The following is a 26792-nucleotide window of genomic DNA, read 5'->3' on the forward strand; positions in this document are numbered from 1 at the left end:
GATCTTAGACTCAGGAATACAGCACGCTCACGTTGTTGACACGTTTGGCCTCGTATACTTGTCATCCGAAATACGCATTAGCTTTCTTTTGTTCCTAGTCTATATCCACGCTGTGTCCCGAAGCAATATTACCGCCCACCAGGTGCCATTAACGAACCATTCTAGTTCAACTTTCGATAGCTTTGGACTCTGTTTCAAATCCATTCCATCCAATACTGTCAAGTATAACCCCATGTCCATCATAACCCTCCCCCTAAAATACAGCAACAAACGTTGAATATGCTTTTTTTCAATCTACAACGGAAAAGAGTTCAAGGCGGCGGCGGCGGTGCTGGCGAAGAATTGCTCGGGGATGCGGCACGACGTTCGTTCAGCCTGAAGGCAGCAAACCGTTTAGCAAGTGGCTCACCCGGCTCACCAACAGCAGATGGGGCCTTGGAATGAAAAGAAGACGACGAAGACAATGGAGGTGACGAGACCGATGATGAGGTCGTTGACGGAACTTCATCATATTCTCTTAGACGCTTGGGGATTCGCTCACCAGTCGAGTTCAGGATGACTTGTAGTGTCTGCCAGCCTCCTGTAGAGCGGAGCTGGAATGAGTCGGCGAGATCATGCTGAGTTGCAACGCGACAAAGAAGGGCCTCCTCATCCTGGAGCAGGGAGGAAGAGTGTACAGTTAGCCAAATTCATATTTGCGACTTGCGACAAGAAACAAAAAAAAAGGAGTTGGGAAGCAAACCTTTGAAAGAACTCCAAGTTGGTGGATGAAGCATAGAATGTGAAAGTTGGATACTTCTTGGCCGTTATCGCTGGGCTTCTGACCGTTTCGCAGATTTAGAGCTCGTGCCAAAGCAGAGTGCTCTTGACTTTCGCCAATGTACTCGCGATTTTCGATGGGAAACCCTGTCTGAGTGAATGTAGGCTTAGGATCGTCAGGGAAGCCGTGCGTTAGAGTCACAAAAAGATATTCGACAGGAAACGCCGGCTTTGCATTCTCCTGCACCTTGGCCCCGTACTCGTTCACCTTGCGATAGAAAACTTCGGGTATGTACCTCGTCCGACTGACGGAGCCGTCATCTTCCTCCTCTTCGCGAACAAGCATGGAGTTGGGATCTGCTGACGGTTCCACAATGTCAGCTCGTACCATCTCGACTGCCTCGTTGGACATTTGATACGCCGAGATGGCAATGTTCCCATCTTCATCGCCTGTGATTACACATGTAACAAATTTGGAGCCGAACTGGCCCGAGTCACTCCACTTTGAAGGGTTAGGATACTGGGCCTGTAATCTGGACGAAAAGCATATCTCGAGAGACGATAAGTAGTAGGATTCAAGGTGACGCTTGCAAACGACAGATCCGTCGCCACGCCCTGAGTCGAGTAAGTCTGTCCAGATGACACCTACAGGCTCCAGTCCACAGAGCTTAGCAATATGGTCAATTTCTTTTTGGTTGGCCCATGCGTTCATGCTGATGCCGTCAACCTCATCGACCTGGGGTGGCTCATATATGGCCTCCACAACTGCCTTCACTCCTAGTGGGACTACCGTATACTCGGTATATCGGCCGTACAGGTACCCTAGTCGCTGAGAACCAGTCTTACGCCAAGCGTCAATGAAACCATCAATGATGGAAGGGCTGGAAAATTCGACATGGTCCACCATTCGGAAAGTCTGAGGGTTGAGCGTAATCGCGCTCGGTTGGCACTTTGTGCAGATGCCTTCTGGCCAGGCCGGATGACCAGATGGACAATCTCGCTTGACTCTGAAATAGGGCTCGACAAGAGGAGGGATATAAGACGTCCCAGACTCGGGTTTGTTCGTCGCAGCGTTGATCTTGCGTAGATGCGAATGGAAAGAAGGGTACTTGATTCCCTTTTCTACCAGATAGCCCGGGTCGAAGGGGTCCATGGGTTGGCAGTAGTCGCACATGCCCTTGGGGCCGTGTCGGCACATCCTGTCTCGTCCTCGTGGGATCTTGCCATCTAGCTTATCTAGCCGGTCATCCACTGCCGACTGCTTAACTACTTCCCATGGCTTCGCGATTCTCTCGGGTTTGGGATCGATCGGGAAGTCTTCGGTGGGCAGTACGGGTTTGCCATTCAATCTAGCAGAGGTCACAGGTGCAGGGACCTCGCCGTTAGTAGTCCCGCTCGCAGCGTCGTGTTGGTAAGAGAGAAAGATCAAATCGCCGTGCCTATGCATCAGCAAGTTAGCGGTGCTCCCGGGCCCCACGTCCTGTACCAGGACGTCATGTTAAGCGGCGTACTTGAGGCCGATCTGCCCGATCTGAAACTGGATAATATCACCTAGTCTCTTTGCATCGCGGCCCGTGGGTGAGTTTGACAGAACAATAGTCTTGGGATCAATGGTCGAAGGTAGGTGGGTAAGTAGCTAAAGCATCGTTCAGTTAGATTATCGTCTACATCTAGAGGAACATCAATAGCTTCCGTTGTACTAACCTGCTGTCCTAGATCACCAAACGTAGTCGTTGGTTCTACCGTCAGGCGGATCATGCCATCGGGCCCGCGCAGTCTGATCAACATGGTGGGCGAATGGTGGTTACAGCACGAGAGATTGGGCGCGATATGCTGGTGGGGTGATTCGGGTCTGCGTGAACTTGGAGACTCGATATATCAAGAAGCGGGACTCGAGATATAGGTGGCCATAAAAAGAAACAAAAGGAAGAGGAAGGAAGATAATTTAAACACGGAAGTTATAAATCCGTAAAGAGGCCAGGCTGCAGCATGTCCAGCTTTCACAGCGGCGGGAGGGGAGGAAAAGCGAAACACAGGCGGTTGAAGCTTATTGAATCATGAGCTCCAGCTCGGGAATAGTACGAGTACGTCAAAAGCGTCATTCACAGTGTGCCTGAAGCGGGCGCCACATTGCTTAGTCAGTGCATAGCTGTCGATGGAACATCTATCGGCCCGTCAGCATTACTAAAGGTAGCCTGGTACCCTTGTACTGCGCGCATGCTCTCCGCCTGCTAGAAGCGGCAGTTGGTCGGTACGTACCCCGCGACCAAAGGCTTTGCTGCCGCCAATCTGGCCAGAAGGGTGGCATGTGTGCGACGTGTCGATAAGCAGCGACAAGGGCCGAACTGCACTCTGTTCTTTATAATCCAGGGAACTTCAGCCCTCGACACGACAGAGGAAGAACAAACCAGCGTTGCGCCATTCCACGCTGCTTCGTCCGCTCATTTGTGCGCTTGTCTGGATACTCATTTTCCGCGCGGTTCTTTATTGAGAGAAAGGCTACGGCTATTGTCTTTTCAACTTTTCCAGGATCTTCATAGACGACCGTCACTCGCTCACGAAGAAAAAAAAGTAAACACCAAAAACCAGAAAAAATGTTCGACATTGACTGGAAGGGCCTTGCCCTTCCATTCGCCTACCTCATCGTCCTCGGCGGCGCCCTCATGACGTTTTCCACAATCTATCGCAGACGGAAGGCTGGTACGAAACGAATCCGAGTGACTCCCCCATGACGTTCTCGCCGCAAACGCTAACGCATTCATCATTGCAGCTGAAAGCGCAAACCTCGCGCCCTGGTTCGGCCCTCACCTCCAGCGAGACATCTACCTCTCCCTCCTGCATCTCGATCCCGAAGAAGGCGCAGAGAAAGCCCCCAAGGTTCCCGATGGCGTCCTGCGAGCGGCCCTCCTGCGTCGCGCGGTGGAGGACATCGAGCGCCTGATCCACATCAAGACTGCCAAGCAAGCGTGCGGAGCGCTTCTGCAGAGGGGAAGCGTTGGCGATGACCTGTGGCAGCGCTTCCTGCGCGCAGAGAAGGAAATGGAGGAGGAACTGAGAGACGTCGTTACCGAGGTATGTCTTTGGTGCTGAACATGCCTGCCTTTCGCCTCATGTAGAGTCTCAAAGCGACGACTAACACGAGTATTTTAGGCCAACGCTCTGGCGCCAAACTGGGGCTCCATCATCTTCCAGTCCGCACACGAAATCGCCGCCAACACCAAGCTCCGCCAGCGCCTAGAGGAAATCCAAGCCCAGACTGATGCCGAGAAGGCTTGGTGGGATAAGAAACGAGGACAGATCCGCGCAGATTTCATGAAGGAGCTCGAGGAATCCGAGAAGGGCTCAACAAAGGACGCTCACGAGGACGACGCTGTAGTTGTTGATTCCCCCAAGAAATGAGAGAGACAGGAGAGAGGGAGAGACTAATGAAGACGACGGCGGACACAAAGAGAAAGGTCAAAGAGAAAGAGAGGAGGGAGCATCTATGGCGCAAACCCCGGCGCCTGTGTATATATAGACATTCCATGATGGAGGACAGGGCGAGATGATCAATGGGCGTTGGTGCACTGCAACAGAGCTTGCATTCGCACCGACAGTTGCAGTGACCATGGTGGGTAGAAAATTCATGGCGTTTGAATGGGCATCACAAACGAGAGAAGACGAGGGACTGTTTGGATTTGTACTGTATTTTATTTAGGAAGAGGCTATCACGATCCACAAGTTAGCTATCCCGCGTCTCTTGTCTTTAATCGTGGTCTAACGTAAGAGGAGCTTAGAGCCAGGTAGACAAAAGGTGATTCTCCAGCATCTTACTACACGACTTGGAAATACTTTTGCTAGAGGCTGCGAAGCCACTCTGTATTTATAGTAACAATTATATCGTGACAAGTCATTGCTGTAAATCTTCTAACCAACCCCTTCCGATATAAGTCCACCTCTCCCTCCGATGCTCCATGTATGCTGTTGTTATTGTACCTCCCCAGTATATATATATACATGATATGTACGAAAACACCGTATGGAGGTTGCCGGTGACGGTCTCAAGTCGCCAATCTAAGATGCAAGTAGCTGCCGCCCCAAGGAAAACACCCAACCCCAATAATAAAGACCAAAAAGTAGAACGAACGCCATATAACCCTTTCAAAGAACACAAGTTGAAGAAACTCCAGAACTCTCGGCCATCTCTCCCCAAGGATGGTGCCGATGCTAACGATGGATATTGATAAACACGTGTTTTAAGACAGACAAAGAGGAGAATAGTAAAAGGGAACGCCCTCCCTTCACTGCTGGGAAAAGGGATTCATCTTTCGTCTCAAAACATCCTCATCGGCCGCATTCCTGCTGGCGTCTCTCGCAATCTGCTCCTCCGTCTTGAGGACAACAGTCGGGCTCTCGCAGCCTCTCAGGCCGATGAATCTGCCCATCTTGCGGCGCTTCTCTTCAAGCGGTGCCTCGGACCGCCAGTTGATAGGGCAGGGATACTGTCGAGACCAAGGAGAAGGAGTACGCTGGTGGTAGAACTGAGCGAGGGACTCGAGTTGAGCGTCGGTGAGGAGCCAGAACTGCAGCACGGTGCGCGGGAAGTGAGGGTGTACAGCGCCGGTGGTGAGCTGGACAAGAGGAGATAGGGGCAGTGCCATCTGGTGTAGTTTGTGGGCGAGTTCGGGGTTTTTGGCGAGGCGGCGGCGCAGGGAGCTCTGGTGGTTGCGGTGGTGAGACGGCAGGCGACGGTGATGCATCATGATGTCGGTTGATGAAATATGTCGTGGGAAAGTAAAAGGGTTCCTATTGGATTTCCTCCTCTCTATACGTATCCTCCTTGAGTGGATGTCTTGGTATGTGATGTCGGTGGTGGTGGTGTAGTGGGTGGTGGTTTTGCTGTTCCAAGACACCCGACTCGACGATGCAAGACTCAATACACGTTTGCCGAAATGATGCACGGCAGGAAAGTCGAGCTTTTAAATGCAGGCTGAGCCTTTCAGCCACTAATTAGATCTCTAATTAGATCTCTGAGATCGTTTGTCGTTGTGTCTTTGCTTTTTCCCTTGAGGCTGACCGTTCTCGGAAAAGAAAAGCTAAAAGCGTGTGTGTGAAAGCGGAGTGGCCGTCAACGTGCACAAAGTACGAGTTCGTTCAAAGGCTAAAACAAGGCGGTAAAAAAAAAACGAGGCTTGTTCAGCTGAACTGTCCCCTGTTTTTGTTTTCCTTTGTATGAAAACGAACACAAAAAAGAAGAAAACGAAAGCAAAGTCGAAGATTTTGGGGGGCCCCTGGCTGCTTGTAGATGAAAAAGAGAGAGGCGCCAACTTGCAAACGCCTTGTTGGTTCTTCTTCCTTGTTGACCTCTTGTAGCCGCCCGCGCAACCGGATGCGAGACAACGAATCAAATTAAACAGATTCGATCAATGGGTGGTCAAAGGTCCTAGCTTCCCCTTTTGAATGGTTGAACTGGTTGGGCGAGAACGGAGCGTCGAGGCTGCTGAGCTGAGATGAGATTGAAATCGGTGGTCAGGTGCTTATTTGATGGCTGACTGGAGCTTCTTTATTCACTCAATGGGCTGGATGCTGGAATGTGGAATATTGATACTTGGGATAGAAATAGAAAGGAATAGGAATACTACTATATTGGGTGCAGCAGAGAAACGAGGCAAACGAGGCCAGAACAGCATTTATAGATGGGCTGGCCAAATCGAATCGACCGGCACATCCTCTTATATACCAGACGTGCATGCACGCAATCGAGTACTAACGATACATAGACGCACGCCCTGGTACAGCCCACCTGCAAGTCGCTCCTAGTGCCGCTGCCACACAATCAAATCAGTCGAATCCCAGCTGGAGCTCATTAATGCTCGACTCGACTTGACTTGCATCGTCATCATCCATCAGTTGCAGTGCAGGGGGGGTGCCGGTATTACACTGAGTCTACTCCGTATGTACAGCGAGCCAGGAGTCTGGAGCTGCAGCTGGAGCCGGGATCTGGGAGCCCTGAAGCTGGCTGGCCTTGGCTGGTCTCTCGCTCAGCCCCCCGTCACATCCATCAATGATCCAATCCAATTCAGTCCGTCTTCTGTCTCTGGCTGGGCCGCCACGCCATGCCATTGGAAACGCCTCGTCGCTGCGATTATTGACACTTGGCTGGTCCCCTCCCCACCAACCACGCAGATGCTACTGCTCTGGGCAAGGCGCCGGCGCTGGTCTGTCGAGATTTGGTACCGGTACCTGGGGCCTGTACCTGTAGCCTGTAGCCTCCAGGGCTGCTGTCTGTTGGCGACGGAGCCGCCGCTCGCGTGCGCTGTGCTGGATCTCTGGGGCCCCGCCCGCTGCGCTGGTACCGGTGGCCACTGAGTTACAGGTCGGCGACCGCTAAAACATCCGCCTGTACTCTACATGCAAACCGCTAAAGCTCCCGCCATGTCGATACCTGACTGACCTCACAGCAGTGAACCTTACATTAGGCAGGGCTTGCCGCCGTTCCATGTCCCGCGTCTTGATCCCGCATTCCCTCCAATCCTTCGCGACTCCCGAGTTCGCTTCTACAGTACAGCACTCCAGCAGACAAACAGAGCGAAGGGCGAGGGCGAGAGAGAGCTGATCAACAAGCGTGCCATTGTCCAGTCCAGCCTTTACCACAATGACGGTCGGACGCTACCTTGCCTAGGGGGGCAATCTCCATGGGGGGATGAGCTTTGCGACGGACGCAGCCATAACGCCCAGAGTGAGACATTGCTAGCCAGAGCTGACCCTCCCAGAGAGGAACCCTGGACAGCACAAGCAACAACGTGACGATGGACGAATGCTACTGTACTCTCAGCGATTCGCTGCTCCGTCCGCGGCACTGTCGCATTTGTGCCAGCGAATGAGGCATCGTCACTTTCGGTTCGGCCAACAATCAAAGACGTTGGCCGTGGAAACCCAACGGGCGACCGAGACCAGCAAAATGTCTCCGTTGACGTTGGGCCGAAGAGGCTTCGGTTCCCGGATCCGCCATGTCCTCGTGGCTCAAGCCTTTGGACGCACGACGTAAGAATGCGTGTACCACAAGGAGGGGAGCCAACTCTTGGGAGCAGAAGCCGGCGATGCTGGTTCCGGGCAAAAGCCTCAGGTCCCCCTTCCAAGACCGGAGCCACGCCGCTGGTGCGAGTGCACCAAGTTCGCCGAAGCAAGAAAGGAAGAGACCCGGGCTGAGTCCGGCCAGCAAAAAAAGTGAAGTAATCCATCCAGGCGAGACAGCGCCAGTGCTTTGGCTTGGAATGCTCTTGCGGGACTGGTGTTTGAGTCTCCATCAGCGTCTGGTGCTATTTTCGGCTCTCTGCTCGCCCTTGAGATCCCTCACTTTCTTTTCTTTTCTTTTCTTTCTTTCCTTCTTCCTTTCCGGCAAATTAGCTTCATTCGTGGAATTACACGGCATGTCCACGCTGCCTGAATAGAGCATGTTTGCATGCGGTTGGCTGCCCTGCGCACGCGCGATCTGCACATTTCCCTTGCTATCAAAGGATCGGGTGGCACATGGGCGTCTAGGCCGCCCAGCCATGTGGCCGCCAGACACAAGAGCTTCTCGCCACTCATGACCCGAATACTTGCATATAAGTTGGCCTGCATAACACCATTGCACTCTCCCTGCGGATGGTGTCTACCATCTACAGCCTGTGAACGGCGTCCAATCCGTTATCCATCTCCTGAGCCGGTGCATGTCTATTGGGGGCATTCTCTACCCGCGTCAAAGCGAGAGAGATGGGAGGTTCTTGACAACAGCCGCAGCGGGCAAGCAAGCATGTGTGTATGATCGACAGCGCATGTGCTGCCCGGCACAGCTTTGTCCAACCACAGGATCCCATGGGGTTTTCCGCCAATCCCATCGTCAGCCTGAAACGGCATGGGATTCGAATTGTCTTTATTCTTCCAGAAAACGGTGGCCCACCGTAAAAAGATCATCGTCGCTTGGACTTAGAGGGAAATACCCTCCAGGTTTCCTGGCCCATGGCATAGGCTCTCTACGGCATAGCTGCTATGCCGGCGCGCATACTAGGAGCTGCGTGTGTCACTATTGAGACATGCACTAGCAGAGACAATAAATAGATCATGGCCGGGCCTAGCAGATGCAGGGCAGAAGTTGAGAGAGAGAGAGAGTCATTGTGGCACTTGGAAACTTGGTGAGCAAACGGGTTCAGTTGAGTCAGTTGGATTCACGACAGTCGCCGGGGCTTGCAGTGTCTTGAGGCTCTGACTCTGAGGCTTTTCACCGTACGCGTACTCGTACTACTGGTTTCTGTCGTGTGAGGTTTCATCTGCAGCCGGACAAGTCGACCATTTCCAAGCACACTTGCTCTACGCAAAACAACCTACGTGGCAGTCCATGGTCGCAACGAGACGCCCTCGAGAACCGGAAAGTTGCATGAGAAGGCGTCACCACCTCACTCTCTCGCCTAGACGAATCATGGACCTACCTAGCAGATGCACGTACACGTAGGGCCGCAACAGGTGAGATTTTTCTCCGTAACCAATACGACTGTTACCCATCGCCATCTTTCAATCTTACATGTCTCAAATCCACCCCCCAGCCCGGTGGAACCCCCTCAAGCGCATTTTCCACCTTGTACGTTTTTCCAATACGACTCTGTAGATGGAGGGGGGAGGGAAGCAAGCAAACGCCTAACTCGTAATGCTGTAACCCCAGGCTAAGGAACAAGAGCAACGTGAGGATGCATCGAGCTTCGCAGTGTGATTCATTCTTTGGTGCGCCCCCCTCCAATTAAAAATCGGGATTTTGCCAGGCAGCCAACATCCCGTGTCACAAATTAAATAGTGATAGGTAACATCCAACATCTAACAGATGCTAGGGCAAAGGCAGCAACAGCATCATACTGTAACAGATATTACTTGCCCAGTGAACAACACAATGATGCTAATTAATACCACCTTGCATAACTAACACTCGACTCCCTTGTGACGAAATAATATTCCGGCTTCCTGACATTCAGCCCCGAAAACAGCCGTCCTCACAATCAGAAACATTGTGACACAACGTTTAACTCAAAACCGCACTCTCTCCGAGACACTTTTTTTTTTCTATCTTCCTCCCCACCTTGCCTGAAAAAAATCCTCCGTTATTTCCGTTTGGCTCACCGTACCGTATCCCAAATCACAAATGATTCAAGTCAAATCTGTCAAATCAAACTCAACCACTAACACAACGTATTTCAATCCACTTAGTAGATACCTGTAGGGGTTTTGGGGAGGGGCGGCACTTGGGTCGGTCCCGTGTGGCCGGACAGACCGCCCTTACATGCCGTTTGCCTTTTCAGCTTTCAGCCTCTTCTTGCCCCCCTCAGCCTACAGCCCAGCGCAGTTACAGGTTAAGGTAAGGTAGAGTTAGTAGTCAAGTATTAAAAAAAGAAAGCCGGCGCAAGCCATCATACCGCTGCCTTGGTAAAGTTAATCGACGGCATGAAAAGTTTTACTGTATCGGGTGATTATCCCGCTCTCTTCTTTAGTTTCTAATATGTCTTTCACATTTCATTCGCTCACTCATTCACCCACTTGCCGTGTATATGTGTATAAGTGTCTGTACTAACAATGTATCATACCATACCTGACGGTCTTCCCGCGTCTGCAGTAGGAGGCGTTTGGGTATCAAGACACGGGCGTAGCTCTGCATGCATGCCATGACTCTAATTACAGACTATCCTCTCGTTCAGCTTCATTGACAAAAACAAAACCGAGACTTTGCTTCGTGTGAATAAAAAAAAATTTTTTTTAAAAAGAAAAAAATTATACATCCTGGCTGCTAATACACATGACCTCACACTCTCCCTTTTCCTGACGTCGATTTGTTTCTGAACCAGGCCTGTCTTTCCCTTGCACCCAACACAGCACCAAAACCCAACTCCAAAACTCCCAATGAAACGTCCGATACCCTTGTTCGCTTCCGCGGCTATTTAGCTCAGAATCCTTTGTAGATTTTTGGGACAAACTAATCTCGGTACTCGTACTGGTACATTACCTATCTAGTAAAACCCCATTAATACTGTAGCTCGCGCGCGTCTGCCGCTTGGTTATTTTTTGGGTTTCATCCGTCGATACTTGGCACAAGCCTAGACGATGGGAGGCATCGATGTACGTTGTAATTAATTAAATTATAGGGCGTTTTAAGCTTGGCAGAGGGTTCGCTCAGCTGGGTCACCTGTTCATATTTTTTCTTCACTCTTCCTCTTCATTCATCAGCCGCACGTGGCGAAGGGCGTGGGTTGCTTGGCTTTTGGGGGAAGCGCCTGAGGATGAAGTCATCCTCAGACATTGCTAAACACTAAGATATCCAGCATCCAATATCCCCAAACTTAATGATCGTAATAGCGATACACTAGAGGAATGTAGCAATAATAGCAGACATTGGAATCAAGTTGCGATATCGGCAGATACCTGACTAGACAAAGTATCTGGGACGCAATGGTAGTAGCTGATACCACAAAGGAACCACCAAGCTTGCTGTCTCTGCATCTCATTGCAACACTTCAACGTTGCGTTTTTAATCTACTTTTAATTTAGCCGCCCTGTTGGAAATGTCATCGGTGCGTCTTGCGTGTCGTACTTTTGATTTAATTGCCTGATTCCTTCGCTTCCCACGCAAATGGTTTCATATTCTTGGGATTTGCCTGATTCCTTTCTGCTTCCTTCAGACCAAAAGCGTTTCAGTCACCACCACTCTTCCAACGTCAACCGCCATTCCTTTCTGCAATTTTGCAATTCTAGATTGACGCTTTTCTCTCTCTTTCTAATTCCTTTGCTCATAGCCATCTCACCTTAGCAATGTGGTCCGTCTTCTTCTTGCTGCTCTTGACAAAGCCCATGGCCTTCAAGTCCGCCAAACCACGATAAAACATGACCAGAGCCTTCCGCTCCTCCTGCTGGCGCTGTTCATCGCTCTTCTCCCCATCATCCTCATCGTCCTCCTTCTCCTCACGCACTAGCGCGTGAAATGCTGACCACAAATCTGCCACGTTAATCAGGCTGCCCGCCTCGAGATACAAGTGGTATAGGATCGAAGTCGCGGGAAGCGTTGCCTGCACAACACCATCCTCGGCGCCGCTGCTCCTGCAACAGCTGCAAGAGAGGTAGTCGTACGGCCGCGCCAAGCTGCGCCTGAATGTCACCCGCGGCCGTGGCACCATGACGTCCCGTAGAGGCGATCTGCTGTCATACAACCACGTCTCCGAAAATAGCACCCTCTCGGGGCGTCTTGTCCCGAAATGTGCCGTCAGCCGCTCTGACACTGCGTCGACAATATCTGTCAACTGTTTGTCTTCGTCGCGGAGGGCCGCCGAGTCGCGACTCAGCTGGACTCGCTGGGCAATCACAGTCGTCCGCATCACCTTGCTTTGGCTGCTATATTTGGTGTGCAGCGTCATACCCGCGCTCTCTGCGTCTGCTTGCAGCTGCTCCAGGCGCGAGAGCGTCTCTTCTAGGAAGCTCAATAAAGCGGCATCTTGTTCCTTTGTCGCGGGTTCAAGGTGAAAGCTAGGCTCTCCATCCCTAAATATGGAGATGATCCGACGTAGCATGCTGATGAGTGCGCCTGAACCCATGCGTCGGATGTGTTCGGTCAAGCTGCCATTTCCAGTACTGGGATAAGCCGTAGACAAAGAATCGACATACGCCCGCGAGAATGGGGGCTGCACAGCACCTGCAGCCTCCCTGACAAGGAGTAAGCGTAGATGACTGTCCATCCAGTCCTGTCGACGGTCATTGCTTGATCGAGCCTGCGCGAGTAGATACTCGTCGTCCTCTAGAAGCGAGCGTGCATGTTGAAGACTATCAGCGGTCGCTGCCCCAACTGCTGCCTCCACCTCATGTCGGAATGAGGGGAGATGCCGCAGTGCTTCGATATGCTCAGCCTGGAGGATCGCCTCCCCCTCTCCAGTCTCGGGGGTCAGTAAGACGCTGAGTGCGTTGGCGTAGAAGTGACACATGTAAATGTACTGATGGATGTCAGCTTCAAGGCTAAATTTCATTCGCCATCATTTCTCACCTTCAACGAGCTTATGAATGCCTGAATGCCCGCCATCTGATCTCGTTGGCGGTCGAGCATGCCCCTGAGGATTTGCGGGCCCAGTCTTAGAGGGACATCGCTGGATACTACCGCTCCTTCAAATACCCTCTCCAAGATGGTATCTGTCTGTACACAGTCGAATTGTGCACCATGTATTAGCCGACACGCTGCCTTTAACAAGCGGCTCTCCAGTAAATCAATGGATGTAGCAATTCCAAAGAGCAGAGTAAATGGAATCTGTGGTCGCCATGAACTAAGCAGGGTAATGATATCCGACAGCAAGCCGCTGTCAAAGGCTTCGCTATCCTGAAAAGCCACAAAGATATTCTCCTGCGGTTGGTGCTCCAGGAATACATGCAACGCCTCAAGATCATACGGCAGGTAGCGTCGACTCGATCCTTGCCCAAGCTGCAAGTCTTCCTCGCCGTCGACCACGAGCGTTTTCGACGTGGCGTCTTGAATAATCTTCTTGAGGGCATTCTTCAGGTTGGTCGCCTCTGAAGACCGGAGCCGGATGAACTTGCTGGGCGATGACCGCTGAAGGGAATCTGATAGCTGCTCGAACAGCAAATCCTGGGAGGCAATGTTGGGGCCAGTGATGATGAAGGCAGACGGTATCTTGTCGCCGCTACATTGTATTAGCAACAAGTTCTCTGAGTACAGGCAGGCAGGGGGGAACATGAGAATGCATGGGCTGGGTTCAGTTCTCACCACTCCGAGTTTGCCTCCTTAACAAACTGCGACACCTCATCCAACGTCGCAGAATTCGAGTCCCTCAAAATATCCTATCCATCACATATTAGCACGCTCATTCAAATCCGTCCCACGTCCACCTTTATCATAACACCTCACCTGTATGCGAGCATCAACCTTTGCCCAATTCTCCTCAAGCAGCCTCTCCCTTCGCTTCACACAAGCCGCACTCTCAGCACCATCCAGCAGCGGAGCGAACCACGACGCCGAGCTCTCCTCATCCTCTTCATCATCCCCAGCTATCGCAGCACGCCGCGCCGTTTTCCGCCGTTTGGACGGCCTCTCTCTTTCTCGGCGTGGCGCCTCATTCTCTTCTGGGTTAAAGATGAAGGCTACCTGTGCGTGAGTAGTTCATGGGCCCGTTAGCAACAAGTACAGGGCCCGGTGAATGATTTTGCTATTCAGATTTACCTGGTGATCTTCTTGGCCAAAAGTGCCCTGCGGCTCTTCATTGGACATTTTGCCTTTTACTATTTACTGTAATCACAGGTGCTGCTTCTGCGACACGAGATTGGGGATGTTCAAATGTCCATTGTCGTTCATGTCGTGGGAACGCGGTTTGGCAGAAACACGGTCTTTGCTAAGGAGGTATACAGTAAAGTCGATACAGTATGAGCACTGTGCGTCGTTGCCTAAGATCAGGAGGAAAAAGTCTACAATGCCATGTTCCTTCATCCCCTATAAATCCAGGAACAGCATCACCAGTCACTTTACGCCCATTCGAATCAAACGGCTTCTGCCACATAATCGCATTCATTTTACAAGTCAGTCATCGTACATTGCTGAATTTCATAAAACTAAAATAGAGCCTTGATTCTCGACGCGCAAAACATGCCTACCTAGTCCCCCCCCAAACCAAAAGTCCTTTGGCCCTAGTAATAACCGGATTGAGCTGCTCAAATCAACAAGCATGTCTTTGAAATCTCCCAGGCGTGCCCCCTTGCACACTGCAATGACTCCTAATCTCCTTTTCTGACCCGTGCGTTGCGCGTGCTGGGCTGAAACACCCAATATCCCTTTTCTCCCATCTCAAGTAACTCGAGACTCCCCTCATGCCACGCCGTGAAACGGCTCCTCCAAGAGGCAAAGTAGGTGAGCCTTCTCCCCGTTCCTTCGTCTTGCTCGTCCGTGATAGTGATTACTTGTACACCACAAATCAAAGGATAAAACTGTGGCCCCTTTTATAGTATAGGAAAGAGACGCGAAATAAAAGATTAAATAAAAACAAATGATGAGCCTTGTGCGCCGCAGAGATAGAATAATAAAAAGAACCAAACAATAGGAATATGTCCTCGAGCAGTGACTACCGAAACTTGGACGTAGAGAGGACAGAGCTTTTTTCGTTGACCAATTGTCGCAAATCTGGTTGCTTAAGCAGCGGCTTCAACGGCTGCAGATACGGGAGCCTATGCAGAAAAAACATTAGAATCTCATCAAATGCTGCAGAGTGTGGTGCTATCTCACCGCCTCAGCCTCAGTTTTCTCATCCTTTTCTTCACTCACATCTTCGTTGGCTTTTGGTTCTTCATCCTTGGCTGTGGCCGGGGCAACCGTTTCCTCATCAGCATCCTCCTTGGTCTGCTCATCCTCGGCATCTTCATCCTTGTCGCCGCTCTCTTTCACACCGCTGTTTCCAGCAGCCTTGCCAGACTCTTTGGATTCAGCCCCATTGACACCGTTAGCAGGCGCGGGTTCGCTAGCAAGCAGCTTGTTCCACTTGTCTAGTAGAGCTTGAGACCTCTTTTTGAATTTGAAGTCCTCCTCGCGAGGAATCGAGTCGAGTTTTAGAATCGCCTTGAAAACCTTGTTAATCTTGGTGCCTCTAATGATGGATACTTCGAGATCCTCGAATTTCTCCAGAATATTGATGAAGCTGGACATTGACTCCATCTCATCTTCACGCGGCTGTTGCTCTCTGGTTAAGAGACCTCTCTGAAGCTTGTGGCGAAGATACAAAACTTCCTTCTACAGACTTAGTTAGCGGATATTCTTTCAGTTGCACGTAAATGTGTATCAACACACCTTTTTGCGATCATGGCGCTCTTCTGGGGTCATCTTGGCTTCCTTGGGCGCGTCAGACTTCTTGTCTGCGCTCTTCTTGACCTTGGGCTTTGCGGCCTTTGCTGCCTTCTCTTCCTTGGCCTTTGGCGCTGCCGTTCCGTTTGCCGACTTGGATGTAGATGACGTGTTAAGCTTAATCTTGGGCTTCTTGACGGATTCGGAGCGCTGAGGGGCCTGGTCACGCATTTTCTTAGTACCTTCAGATAATCTTGCCATGTCACCCAAGTGAATAAACTTACGCTGGTCTCTTCATCGGCAGCCTTTCGCTTCTTAGGCTTAGGCTTTGGCGCCTCATCCACGTCCTCCATATCCACGTCCTCGTCATCGCTTGCCTTGGCCTTGCCCTTCTTGGACTTCTTCGGGGTAGCTGCAGCTTCTTTCTTGGCCTCTTCCTGGGCAATCAGCTCGTCCTGGAAGCTCTGCAGAATTTCCTTGTAGTGCTCGATCGAGTTTTGCTCAATGGCGAGCTCAAAAGCTGCCTTCAAGTCCTTGCGCATCTTGTCTGTAATCGTGTCTCGAGCCTTATCCGAAGTCAATTCGGATAGGGCAGTGTTCGCAACCCATCCACTAGAGCCAATCAGCTACAGCCACGACGCAGGTGCCTGGGCGGGTTGCATGACTTACAATTCATTTGTGTACAGGTACATGACGGGGAAGCTTCGATCGTGCACGCGCTTACCGCCATCCGCATAGGCCTCGGAATATGATCCATCGGGGCGCGCGGCGGAGACTGGTCGGGTATTGATGAGGGCCTGAGGAAGCATATCCTCATCGCAAATGATGGCGGGCCACGCTGGGAAGCCCTTGAGTTTCACAAGGAAGTGGTCGCCAGGCTGGGCATCAATGTGGGTTAGGCGCGCCTTGGAGCCCTTCTTGCTCAGCGTCTTGCCCTTTGACTCTCCGGCGGTCGACTTCCGACGGCTCTTACCCTTCGCAGCTGGGGTCTCGGCGGCGGCAGTCGTATCAGCTTCAGCCTCAGCGGCGGTGTCGGCGGCGTCCTTCATCTCGGCGTCGCCATCCGCGTCTGTCTTCTTCTCATCCTCAGCTGGCTTTGCAGATGGGGCATCGGCAGCGTTTTCCGCGCTCTCAGGCGCCCTGGGTTCTGGTTTGGCAGCTGCGATTAGCGCAAGTCCATTGGCTGGAAAAATAAGGCAGAAAAATAAATAGAAAAATAAAAAATCCAGCAACGCAAGCTCAGAGCTGTTGGCATCACAGCAATGAAGCTCGTACAAGTAAAGACTAGGAAAATGCGCGAAAAGACTTTGCTAAAAGCGCGTTTGGGAAGCTTACCTTGAGCATCCTTTGCCTCCTCCATTGTGGCATCCCCCTCAGACTTGTCCGCAGCCTTGGCGGCCAATTCTCCCTCGCCGGCAACCTTTGGTTCGGAAGCAGGCACTGGCTCGGTGCTGGCAACAGGCGCGGCGGCGTCGGGCTTCTCAGGCGAGTTATCTGCCATGGCGGACGCTGGGTGGCGATGCGCAGCTTCCAATGCTAGAGACACAGGCAGATCTCACGCGAATGGCACGAGGGTCGGGGTCAAGCTCCAGAAAGGCAGCGTCGGACGCGTTTCGCGGCGTGTTATGCGTGTTCAATGGGGGCGCAAGGCAAGTTGCGTGATGCAGCTGGAGGCTCGGGCGATGAAAGACGCAGTTGTCTCAATCAGCTTCGCCCGCGTTGTGCTAAGGATTGATGTGGGTGACGAAAGGAAAAACACTGGAGCGAATAACGAACCGCAGGAACACGTCAAAACGTCACCGAATCGCGTCACGTGACTGGCATTAATGACGACTCAAATAAGCAACCCCAAAACCCGCGATTCACAATGCCGAGGCGCCATACGACGGCGGCAATGCCGGGGCCACTGCTCTAGACAACTGCCTATGCCTCGCAAGGGCCGTGCGACCGTCTTCGCTCGCCCGCGTTGGCCCTGAGCCCATCGCCGTGCTTCGACGTCTGACTCCCACCCTGGCCTGCACGAGGTTGTCGCCCTAGACTACCCAACCACCTTGGGCCTCGAAACTGCTGTTCCACAACCGCGCGCCACCACAACCCCTGCTTTATCCCGAAAACAATACGCAAAGAGCAGATCATCGTCATGGGCGTCGCCGAGAACCAAAACCGGGAACCAAAGCTGGGCAAAACATAAATCACATATTAAGATTGTATCCGTAGCTTGCCTTTACTGTACATAATCGTTCTTTTTTTGTAGAGAGTTCAAAGATGGGAGCAAGCGCGCCGGCATCTACTCCTCGTCTTCGTCCTCGTCGTCCTCGTCCTCGTCCACATCCATGCTCTCTGCTGCCGTCACTGAAAACTCCCGTTCTTGGTCCACTCCGATGTAACTATCACTCATTAGGAACAGCTTGAGGTTGTGCTCACCAGGAGATGGCACAGTGTATTCAAGCCGTACGTTCAGCTCACGGCCGATGGTAACCCGTTTGATTGCCAGTAGATTTCGAGTCTTGTCATCGCCCACCACCAACCACCAGTTCTCCATCTTCTTAGAGGGGTAGAAGGGTGCGTGCACCGTAGAGTCGTGTTCGTCATCCTCCTCGATGTTTCGCGTGATTTTGATGCTCAGGTTGGCTGGCTCACCAGCCCTGATCTCATCTGCGTCAAGAACTTCATGTTCTAGCTCCAAATCGGGGTACTTGTCGTTTGTGAACTCTGCTGCTTGTGCCAGCTGTTTCTGTGAAAGACCCAATCGCTTGACCAAGTTGTTATAGTCTGCATTCTCCTCAGGGTTCATCGCTTCCATGAAGTCGAAAATGTCCTTGATTCTAAAGATTGGGTTAGCTAGATGATACATGGTGTGGAACAACTTCAAAAGAAATAAAGGATGAAAGGAAGGGAAAGGGAGGGAAAACATACCCAAAATCATTTGCAACCTTGACGACCTCGGGCGAAAAGTGTGGAATCTGCTTAAGAGGACTATCTCGGTCCCACATTGCTTGGACAACCATTTGGGACATTTCCATGGCGTTCATGGCGTTGAGATGACCATCTGATGAGAGAATGTCGACCATGGCGCTGAGAAGACTGAGAATTCTAGTGAGGAGAATCTCCTGGTCCTTGGCAAGGTCGATTGGAAGTTGCATCCGAGAGAAGTGAGCTTGGAGCAAAACAAAAGCCTTGAAGTGAGGAGAGTCATAGCTGGGCTGCGCCATCTTGACGGGAATGCGGTCGTAGATGCGTCGCAGAAGACTGTCCTCGTGCCGACGAACCTGAATGGTTTCAAACTCGGTAGCGGAAGTGACGATTTCCAAGATACCCTTGAGCTTCGTCCGTGCTGTGAGAGACAGCAGGAATGTCTGCATTGTGATGTAAGAGATGTTGTAGTAGGCACCAATCATGGCCGCATTCTGCGGCGCAACAGATCCATCATCTTCGTCAAATTCGATAATCTTGGATTCGCCCAATTCACGCAGCGTCGTTTCCACGAGATCTGACATGTAGTTGCTCAGGCCTTCATGAGTTGTGCTAGTTAGGCCATAGTAGCTTGGGTTCCCTAGCAGCCTTCGATAAAAGTACGTGAACGTGGTCCAGTTAATGGCATCATCACCCGACTCGATCATCTTGGTGCTAATCTCCGTGACAAAGGCATCATGGAGGTAGTTGTGCAAGTGTGACTCGATGGGCAGGGCCTCGTTCAAAAACTTCTTGTAGTAATCACGCTTGACCTGAGGCAGCATGAGAACTCCACGGCCACGGCCGTCTTTTGAGGGCCGCAATGCCTTGCCGAACATTTGCAGGATTTCGCTAAGAGGGTAGTCCACGTATCTGTGCTCGCGGCCCTCGAAATACTGCGTCCCCATAACAATAACGAGATGAGCGGTGCTCGTCAATTCCCAACAGACGTCTCGAGACGCGACAAGCACTTGAATAGCACCATTATCGTAAAGATGCTTCACGATGCGCTTGTCGCTCTGGCTGAGAGCTTCATGGTAGTAACCGATACCATGAGACAGGGCTTCAGCCAGGGCCTCTTCGTGGACGCGATCAAGAAGGGGCCGCATTTGCTCGACGTCGGTGTGCAAAAAGCGGTCTTCGTCGTCGTCCGCGGCGCAGGCGGCCAGCAAATCGCGTGCAGTGTTTCTGGTCTGCTTGCGACTGGGAACGAAGATCATTGCCGGCTTGTCTGGTGACATCTGGGTAATAGCTAAGTATGCCGGCTTCGCCATGGCTAGCATCAAGGACGGGAAATGAGGAATCGAGAAGGACTGAATGTGAAGCTCGAGAGGCACGGGTCTGACGTGAGGGCTGAAGTTATAAATGTCGTGCTTTTTAGCATCAATCCACTCGCCAACATCGCGAGCATTGGCCAGAGAGGCGCTCAAAGCAACAATCCTCATCGGCAGCTCCGTCTGAGTACGGATATAGTGCATGCGCGATACGATAATCTCGTATATGTAGCCCATGTGGCCACCTAGAAGATGGATCTCATCGGCGATGAATAGCTGCACCGTTTGGACATTCTTCCGTCTCTTCCACTGCCTCGACAAAACATCCCACTGCGTAGGTGTAGCGAGGATCAAATCACCAGCCTCGAGGATTTTAAGATCTGCAGCCGTTTCGCCTGTCAACTTCACAATCTCTTTTCCGCCGCCCAAGTGGCTGAGTCTCTTTTGCCAGTCTTGGAGACGAGCGTCAACAAGCTCTTGGAAAGGAGCGATATAAACTGCTCGGCCGGCATCGCCCTGAGCCCAGTGCCGTAGGAGGGCGAATTCAGCACATACTGTTTTGCCACTTCCCGTTGGGGCACCGATGAAGACATTCTGATCCGTCTTGTAGAGCGAGTTAAAGGTCTGCGTTTGGATCTTGTTGAATTGTCTCCAATCCGGATAGAGATCCACGTAGTCTTGAACTTTAAGCGCCGAAACGAGAAGAGGTTGAAGTTCAAGCAGCTCCGTGTGAGGCGGGAACTTTTCGGGCAGAAGGAGCTTGTGGAAGGGGACGGCCAATCTCGTCTCAGAATGCATCCACCTGTCTGAGATGACTGAAACAAAGTAGTTGGGTGGCATAGGATCTGTGATGGGGACCGTGAAGTCCACGATGTGTTCATTTGCTTCAGATTCGGCGTAGTCCTTGCGAAGCAGGAAAGTGTCGTGATATAAGATGTCTTCGCCGTCGCAGTCCTCAACTACAATCCAGAAACTCTCAGCAGCGCCATGAACGCTGTCATCCCACTCGAAGTTTGGAGTGATGCTAAGCTCGACTCTGAGCATCGATCGGGTCATGGGCTGAACCTGTGCCTGAACATCGACCCTGGGGAACTTGGCGACAAGCCCACAGACTGTACGGCCTGCCTTTGGCATGCCCAGCAGCTCACCCATTCTCGGAGGATCAAGATCAAAGTAGTTGCTCCACGAGACGTCAATTCTTTCTGCTTTCTGAACAATATCACGAGGGCAGGAGGGGAACTGGCGCAACGGTGACATTGTAGGCCACATTCGCTTTTCTGCCATCTTGCACAGGTCCAGGGCAGTCTTTGCAACAGATGCCCAACCCTTCTTGAGTGTAATCTCGAAGATGGCCCGCAAGATTCGGCCGGCACTTTGAGTGACATATACCATGTCTGCCATAAGAGCCAGACCATCGAGCTTCAAACGGGAGATGTATGCCTGGAGAAGAACATTGATTTTCGCGTGTGGCTCTTCAATGCTTTCTTTGACGGGGATCGGCACTCTACCCATCAGCTTGGCGAGCTCCAGCTTCTCATCTTGACGGACGGGAATGTATTTGAATTCGGCACTGAGTGCGAATACCCGGAAGAGCTCGATAGTTGTAATTGAGGGTTGGATGAGGTTGTTGTAGGTGTCCATGGAGCTTGAAGTGATGTAGTAGTGAGAGGCAATACGACCCAGTTCGGTAGACTGGATCCTGCCCGTCTTCTCGTCATACTTGACAAGATTTGACTTTCTGAGAGCCATTGCTGCAGAATGTATGAGGTCGACACGCTTTTGTTCTAATGCTTCATCGTCCTCATATTCTGCACCCACTTGGTACAACCCTGGAGACCGAAGCATTCGGACAAAGAGGTATGTGTATCCAAGCCATTCGACACCCTCATCTCGAGTTCTCACATTGCCAAGTACAACTTCAGCATTAAGATTATCCACCAATTTGCTAACAAACTGACTCTCAATGGGAAGCTGCTGGTTGAGAAGCGAGAGGTAGTACTGAATCTCGCTTTGGGTCGTAATAATGATGCCTTCTCCATAGGTGTCGAACTGCGGTCGACCTGCACGACCCAGCATCTGGAGAACATCCTGAGGGCTAAGCTCAACCCAGCTACCCTTCTCTGGAGAGTAAATTTGTGTACCCTTGATGATGACAGTATGGGCGGGCAAGTTAACACCCCAGGCAAGGGTGGCAGTAGACACAAGGACTTGGATAGCACCTCTGGCAAACAAATCCTCAACATCGGTTCTGTCTATTCTGTTCATGCCTGCATGGTGGATACCGAACCCATAAGGCAAGATATCCTTGAGGTCCTGATCGGTCGCTTGGCTTGCAGCTTCAGCCAAAACTTCCCGGCTGCCGGCATCGTGTCGAAGAATTTGGTTAATAGTCTCCATTTCCAGGGCCTTGTCTCGGATATAACGGGCCGTCTTTGCGGTCTCTTTACGAGAGTGGACGAAGATAATCATCTGGTTTCGGTGAGTGCCGACGTGTTCGATGACTTTGTTGTATGTGACATCGTTCATCGTCTTGAGCTGCTTGATTGCTTTGCGATCAGTGACGCCAATGAACTCTTGACGCAAAGGACACGGTCGGAAGGAACCATCAAAGTGGAACATGGCCTTCTTGGTGTCGACGCGAAGAAAGCTAGCAACATCTCGGTAGTTTGGAAGCGTTGCAGACAGACCGACAATTCGTACAGGCTCTCCTGTCTGCTCTGTTTTACGAATGGTTCTGCTGACAATGCTCTCCAATACGGGACCACGGTCGTCATGGAGCAAGTGGATTTCATCAATGATGATCAGGCGCACCAAGTTGGTGTAGGAGGCATCAGTTGCCTTGCGCGTGATGACGTCCCATTTTTCAGGTGTGGTTACAATAATTTGAGTTTCTGCGATTTGCTGCTTGGTGAGTTGGCGATCACCAGTCAGCTCAGACACGCGGATACCATAGGGCTCAAGACGCTTTCCGAAGTTGCCAACTTGCTCTTGAACGAGAGCCTTCAGAGGGGCGATGTAGACGATTTTGAAAGCATCAAGATCAATGTCGCCAGTCTCCGGGTTACGGTTCTTGCCGATTTCTCTCAGAATAGTCAACATGGCCACGTTTGTTTTACCACTACCTGTGGGGGCACAAACAAGCATGTTGCCATCATCCTCAAAAGCGGTTGGGTAACATTTGGATTGGATCTTGTTCAAAGACTTGGCCGTGCTGAAGGGCATCCGTGACCATTCCGGCATGTCAGTAATGGGAATAAGAACATCGTCTGGATCATTCCGCTTCTTCGGAGCAGGCACGTGAATCTCTTCGTAGCCCTTGAAAGATCTCTTGGTCGATCCCTCTGGTAGCCTGACTTTGGCGTTGGTCATGAGGTGGTTTCCTTGGTCAAAGACCAAGTTGTCCAGGTTAATGAGTCTCTTTGGCTGCAGCCCACCCACCAGGTGTCCTTCGGGCCGTTCAGTCTTGGGTCCTTCCGCGGTGAAAGAAGCGGGAACGTCAATATCCATCTTGATGGCTCCCTTTCCTCCTTTCTCTCCGTCGGCTGCAGACTTGCCGCGCAGCTCGTTGAGAATCCATTGCAGACCCTCCGATGCCATTTCTCTTTCGACATTGGCACGCTGTTCCGCATCTGCTGCTCTAGCAAGTTTTGTGAGCCAGAAGACCTTTTCCCTGTTTTGAACGAGCTTTTGGACAAGCTCATGATGCTCGAAATCGAAGAGCTCCATCAGATCGTTTTCAATCTCTCGGAGAGATTTCTCTTCGCCGCCGACCTCGTCAGGTTCTCCGGAGAGTATACGCAAGGCATCCTTGGTCTTGTCCGTTTGCTCGTGCGCGTCTGGGTACAATGTGCCAATCTGACGCTGTAGCCAGAAGGCGTCCACATCTCGCGCGAGTATAGAGGTTTTGTCGTCCTTCTTGTGCTTATCTCCTGAGGGTGCTGAGTCGAGGATCATTTCGTCATCTGCTCCCCCGGCTTCCTCCTCTGCCTTTGCCGCCCCTTCTTCCTCCTCCTCTTCCTCTTCGTCTTCTGAAGACTCGTCTCGAACTTCATTGACAATCTCATCCTCTTCGTCGTCGTCGTCAAAGGCAACAGCCACACCCTGCCGCTGGTCGATTTCCGCGTCGTCATCGTTGTCGCCTCCCATATTAACATCCTCATCATCGTCTTGGGCATCGTAGTCTGTAATCTTCTTTCCCAAGTTAATCAGTTCGTTGAATTGCTTAGGATTCAGAGTTGTGCCGAGAATGTCATCGATTTCCTTCTTCTTGTCCAGATCCTTCATATCATCATCTTTGAGATATTCCAACGCAGCATCTGCAGCACTGCGTACGACTTCATGAGGCACATCGCCAAGGTTGTTCGCCACAAGAGTCAAGATCAGGTCAAAGGTCGCCCGCGTCGCTGCGGTTCGAGGTCGGTATGTGATACCTTCGATCAAGGTGTCATTTGTGCCGAGTACACCACCCTGTTGCGCATCCGGTTTTCGCTTCCGTTGCTCTCTTAGCAATACATCCTGGCCCTCCTGAAGATTTCCTCGCTCGATTTCGGGCATTCCAGGTTGTCTCTTCTGCTTGGGGGCTTCGTCACGAGCCACTCGAGAGCCCATGTCGTTGATACTCAGGCGTCCAGCGAGAGACTCTGGGTCGCCTGTGGCCTCATCAGTTCGCCTTGTGACAAACCGACGGTCCGCCTGGAGAACCAGGTTGGACATGGCCGAGTACTTGTACTGGGAGACATCGCGATGAGGGTCCGACATCGTGGCGATTGTGCTTGGGAATTAGGATTAAAGAGAGAAGAAGGAGAGAGAGAACGTCGATGTTCTCGACAAAAAGCTCGATGAGCCCAGCGTCTACTTCACCATGTGCTTGCCACCCAGACAAAGGGAATCGGGTCGAAACGGAGGGCAGCTGCCTAGGCGTCTCAGCAATGTGAAGTCGCTGAATTGGGTGAATGGTGATGCTTGGACTTGGTCGCGATAAATTTCCTGAGCCAACATCTTCTGCCTGGACGCGCCAAGTAGCAAAGAGTTAGTGCAATACGCCACACCAGAATCGTTTTTAGCCACAGTGCTGTGGAGAAATCGAGCTCAATGAGTGGCCCCCCTGTATTTAGCGACCTACGTATACAGCTGCTGATAGGCTGAGGCGGTCAGGTACCTCTCACAGCTCCCGAGTGCAGGCGGTACATGTGCCGAGATATAAGGCGGCATGTGCAGCCCAACGCTCATGTTCGCCTCGATTATATCAAGTGCAATGAATCTCAATATATCAACATGCCCGACCATCATCCGGAAATCCTGCTCAAATTTCAAAAGCAGCTTGATCCATATATCAAGCCTCGAGAACAGGTCAATTACATAAGACGCGTTCTAGCTCTTCACCTCGGAACTTGTGCCGGCAATGGAGCCATCCAGAGTCCTCTGTTCCTCATCGACAGCTCACAAGAAGTCACCACGCCATCGGACTTGACCGGCGTATTCAGGGAATATGTTGAGGCTCTCCAGGCTAATACGGCAGCACGCCGTCAGTTTGATAGTCTCTTGAAAAATAATACCCCTGAAGACCCCGAGCCGCCAAACCCAAAGGCCAACAGCGTCGATCTATTGGAGGAGCGAATATGCCTTTTGAAGCTGCGGCAGAAGCGAGAGAGCCTTCTTGCAGCTCGACAGTCTTTAGATCTTATCATGGAAAAGCCTGCTGCAACTCGGGAATTTCTAGATGCCAAGCACATCTTTCAGGGCAGCCCTGGTGTGCCAAGCGCACCAGACGATGTCATCAATAGTCTCGCGCTTGACCAAACATCTCCTCAGTCAGGTCTCAGCGACCGAATCCAGCAGCTGGAGAAGACAGTTTTGAGAGCAAAACTTCTGCTAAAGCAAGAAGAGCAGACGGTACAAGAGACGAGAGCCCGATCCAAAAACCAGTTTGACATGGTCAGCAACGGTGCTCGGATGGAAGCGCTGACAACCACTCGCAATGAACTCATCACTTGGATCGAAACCGAGCTTGCTAAAGCTTCTCCTGGAGGGAGCACCGGTGCAGCTAAAAGCGGTAATCACAAGTCAAGAGTCAGTCCATCAACAATCGCAGCCAATCTTGAAGAGATTAGCAAAAAGTACGCCAAATACGTGTCCTCGAGAAAGACTCTTTTGGATCTGGAAACACAGCAATTTCAGTTATCTCAGCCATCTCATCCATCGCTTCTACCGCCTGCACAGCTGGTCGCCGGCTTGGATCGAAGCAGCAACAAGCCTCCAATGCCTATTGACCATCTTCTGACTCCCTACTTGAGAGCCTTGGCAGCTATTTCTGTCAGCCAAAAGGCGGCTATCAGCCAGAAAGCCTTCTTCACCTCGGCACTGTCCAAGCAAAATCAGGATGCTTGTCAATTACTCGGTCGTCTTGGCGAAGAAAGCCATTTGCTGCCCTCCTATCCTATGAAAGACTCTCTGCGCCGGCGGTCTGGCATACAAACAGAGATAGCGTCAAAGTCTGAGCATCCTGATATCTCAAAGAGAATTAAGCCATGGGTGTTTGCTGCTGATTCAGCCAAGATTGCGCTTCTCGAATACGCCGCGGAGACTGTCGACATTGGTCAGGTAGCACTCGAGAATTGCCTAGAGAACCTTAGAGAAATTGACTTCCTTTTGGGTCACCCAGAGGAAGGGGAAGATTCCAGCGAGGTTTCTGAAAGACAACCAAAGACTGGAGCTGCGGCAACGAGGCTTGGATCGCGGAAACACACATCGAAGAATAGTATCACAGACGATGGGCATGATGTTTGGTCCAGACTACACGGAAATCTCGGAGTGCTGAGAGACGCGGTCTGATTCATGCTTTTAGCGGTTTTTATCATGCGTTTAGCGGTTTTTATTATGTCTTTGTTCTATATATCTCAGTCATAACTGCACATCTCTGGTAAAAAGTACAAACGCCGTTTAGTCAGAATAAGACATGGTGAACCCAACTCCGCATAATTGCCCCCTTCCCC

General features: G+C 51.4%; 7 protein-coding genes across 7 annotated transcripts; 2 read left to right on the plus strand and 5 right to left on the minus strand.

Moving 5' to 3' along the window:
- Window positions 1-311: 311 nt before the first annotated feature.
- On the minus strand, window positions 312-2547 carry T069G_00748 (NPL4 family domain-containing protein; the record flags this gene model as incomplete). Its single annotated transcript, XM_056167958.1, has 4 exons — window positions 312-653; window positions 743-2198; window positions 2271-2395; window positions 2464-2547. 4 exons carry the CDS (start codon window positions 2545-2547, stop codon window positions 312-314), a joined length of 2007 nt encoding a protein of 668 aa, XP_056033274.1.
- An 806-nt stretch (window positions 2548-3353) lies between these two features.
- On the plus strand, window positions 3354-4158 carry T069G_00749 (preprotein translocase subunit sec66 domain-containing protein; the record flags this gene model as incomplete). The annotated part of the gene is made up of 3 exons (XM_056167959.1): window positions 3354-3459; window positions 3530-3831; window positions 3910-4158. 3 exons carry the CDS (start codon window positions 3354-3356, stop codon window positions 4156-4158), a joined length of 657 nt encoding a protein of 218 aa, XP_056033275.1.
- Window positions 4159-5039: 881 nt separating this feature from the next.
- On the minus strand, window positions 5040-5501 carry T069G_00750 (uncharacterized protein; the record flags this gene model as incomplete). Its single annotated transcript, XM_056167960.1, has 1 exon — window positions 5040-5501. One exon carries the CDS (start codon window positions 5499-5501, stop codon window positions 5040-5042), a length of 462 nt encoding a protein of 153 aa, XP_056033276.1.
- A 6042-nt stretch (window positions 5502-11543) lies between these two features.
- T069G_00751 (uncharacterized protein) lies at window positions 11544-14017 on the minus strand (the record flags this gene model as incomplete). Its single annotated transcript, XM_056167961.1, has 5 exons — window positions 11544-12734; window positions 12785-13433; window positions 13517-13590; window positions 13658-13894; window positions 13970-14017. The coding sequence occupies 5 exons, from the start codon at window positions 14015-14017 to the stop codon at window positions 11544-11546; spliced, it is 2199 nt and encodes a 732-aa protein (XP_056033277.1).
- Window positions 14018-14928: 911 nt separating this feature from the next.
- On the minus strand, window positions 14929-17075 carry T069G_00752 (PWWP domain-containing protein; the record flags this gene model as incomplete). Its single annotated transcript, XM_056167962.1, has 6 exons — window positions 14929-14964; window positions 15062-15523; window positions 15581-15793; window positions 15859-16186; window positions 16244-16733; window positions 16910-17075. 6 exons carry the CDS (start codon window positions 17073-17075, stop codon window positions 14929-14931), a joined length of 1695 nt encoding a protein of 564 aa, XP_056033278.1.
- Window positions 17076-17861: 786 nt separating this feature from the next.
- On the minus strand, window positions 17862-24558 carry T069G_00753 (sec63 brl domain-containing protein; the record flags this gene model as incomplete). The annotated part of the gene is made up of 2 exons (XM_056167963.1): window positions 17862-18399; window positions 18491-24558. 2 exons carry the CDS (start codon window positions 24556-24558, stop codon window positions 17862-17864), a joined length of 6606 nt encoding a protein of 2201 aa, XP_056033279.1.
- Window positions 24559-25074: 516 nt separating this feature from the next.
- Window positions 25075-26631, plus strand: T069G_00754 (uncharacterized protein; the record flags this gene model as incomplete). The annotated part of the gene is made up of 1 exon (XM_056167964.1): window positions 25075-26631. The coding sequence occupies one exon, from the start codon at window positions 25075-25077 to the stop codon at window positions 26629-26631; it is 1557 nt and encodes a 518-aa protein (XP_056033280.1).
- Window positions 26632-26792: the final 161 nt, after the last annotated feature.

Source organism: Trichoderma breve, chromosome 1, assembly GCF_028502605.1.
Source record: "Trichoderma breve strain T069 chromosome 1, whole genome shotgun sequence".
Lineage (NCBI taxonomy): Eukaryota > Fungi > Ascomycota > Sordariomycetes > Hypocreales > Hypocreaceae > Trichoderma > Trichoderma breve.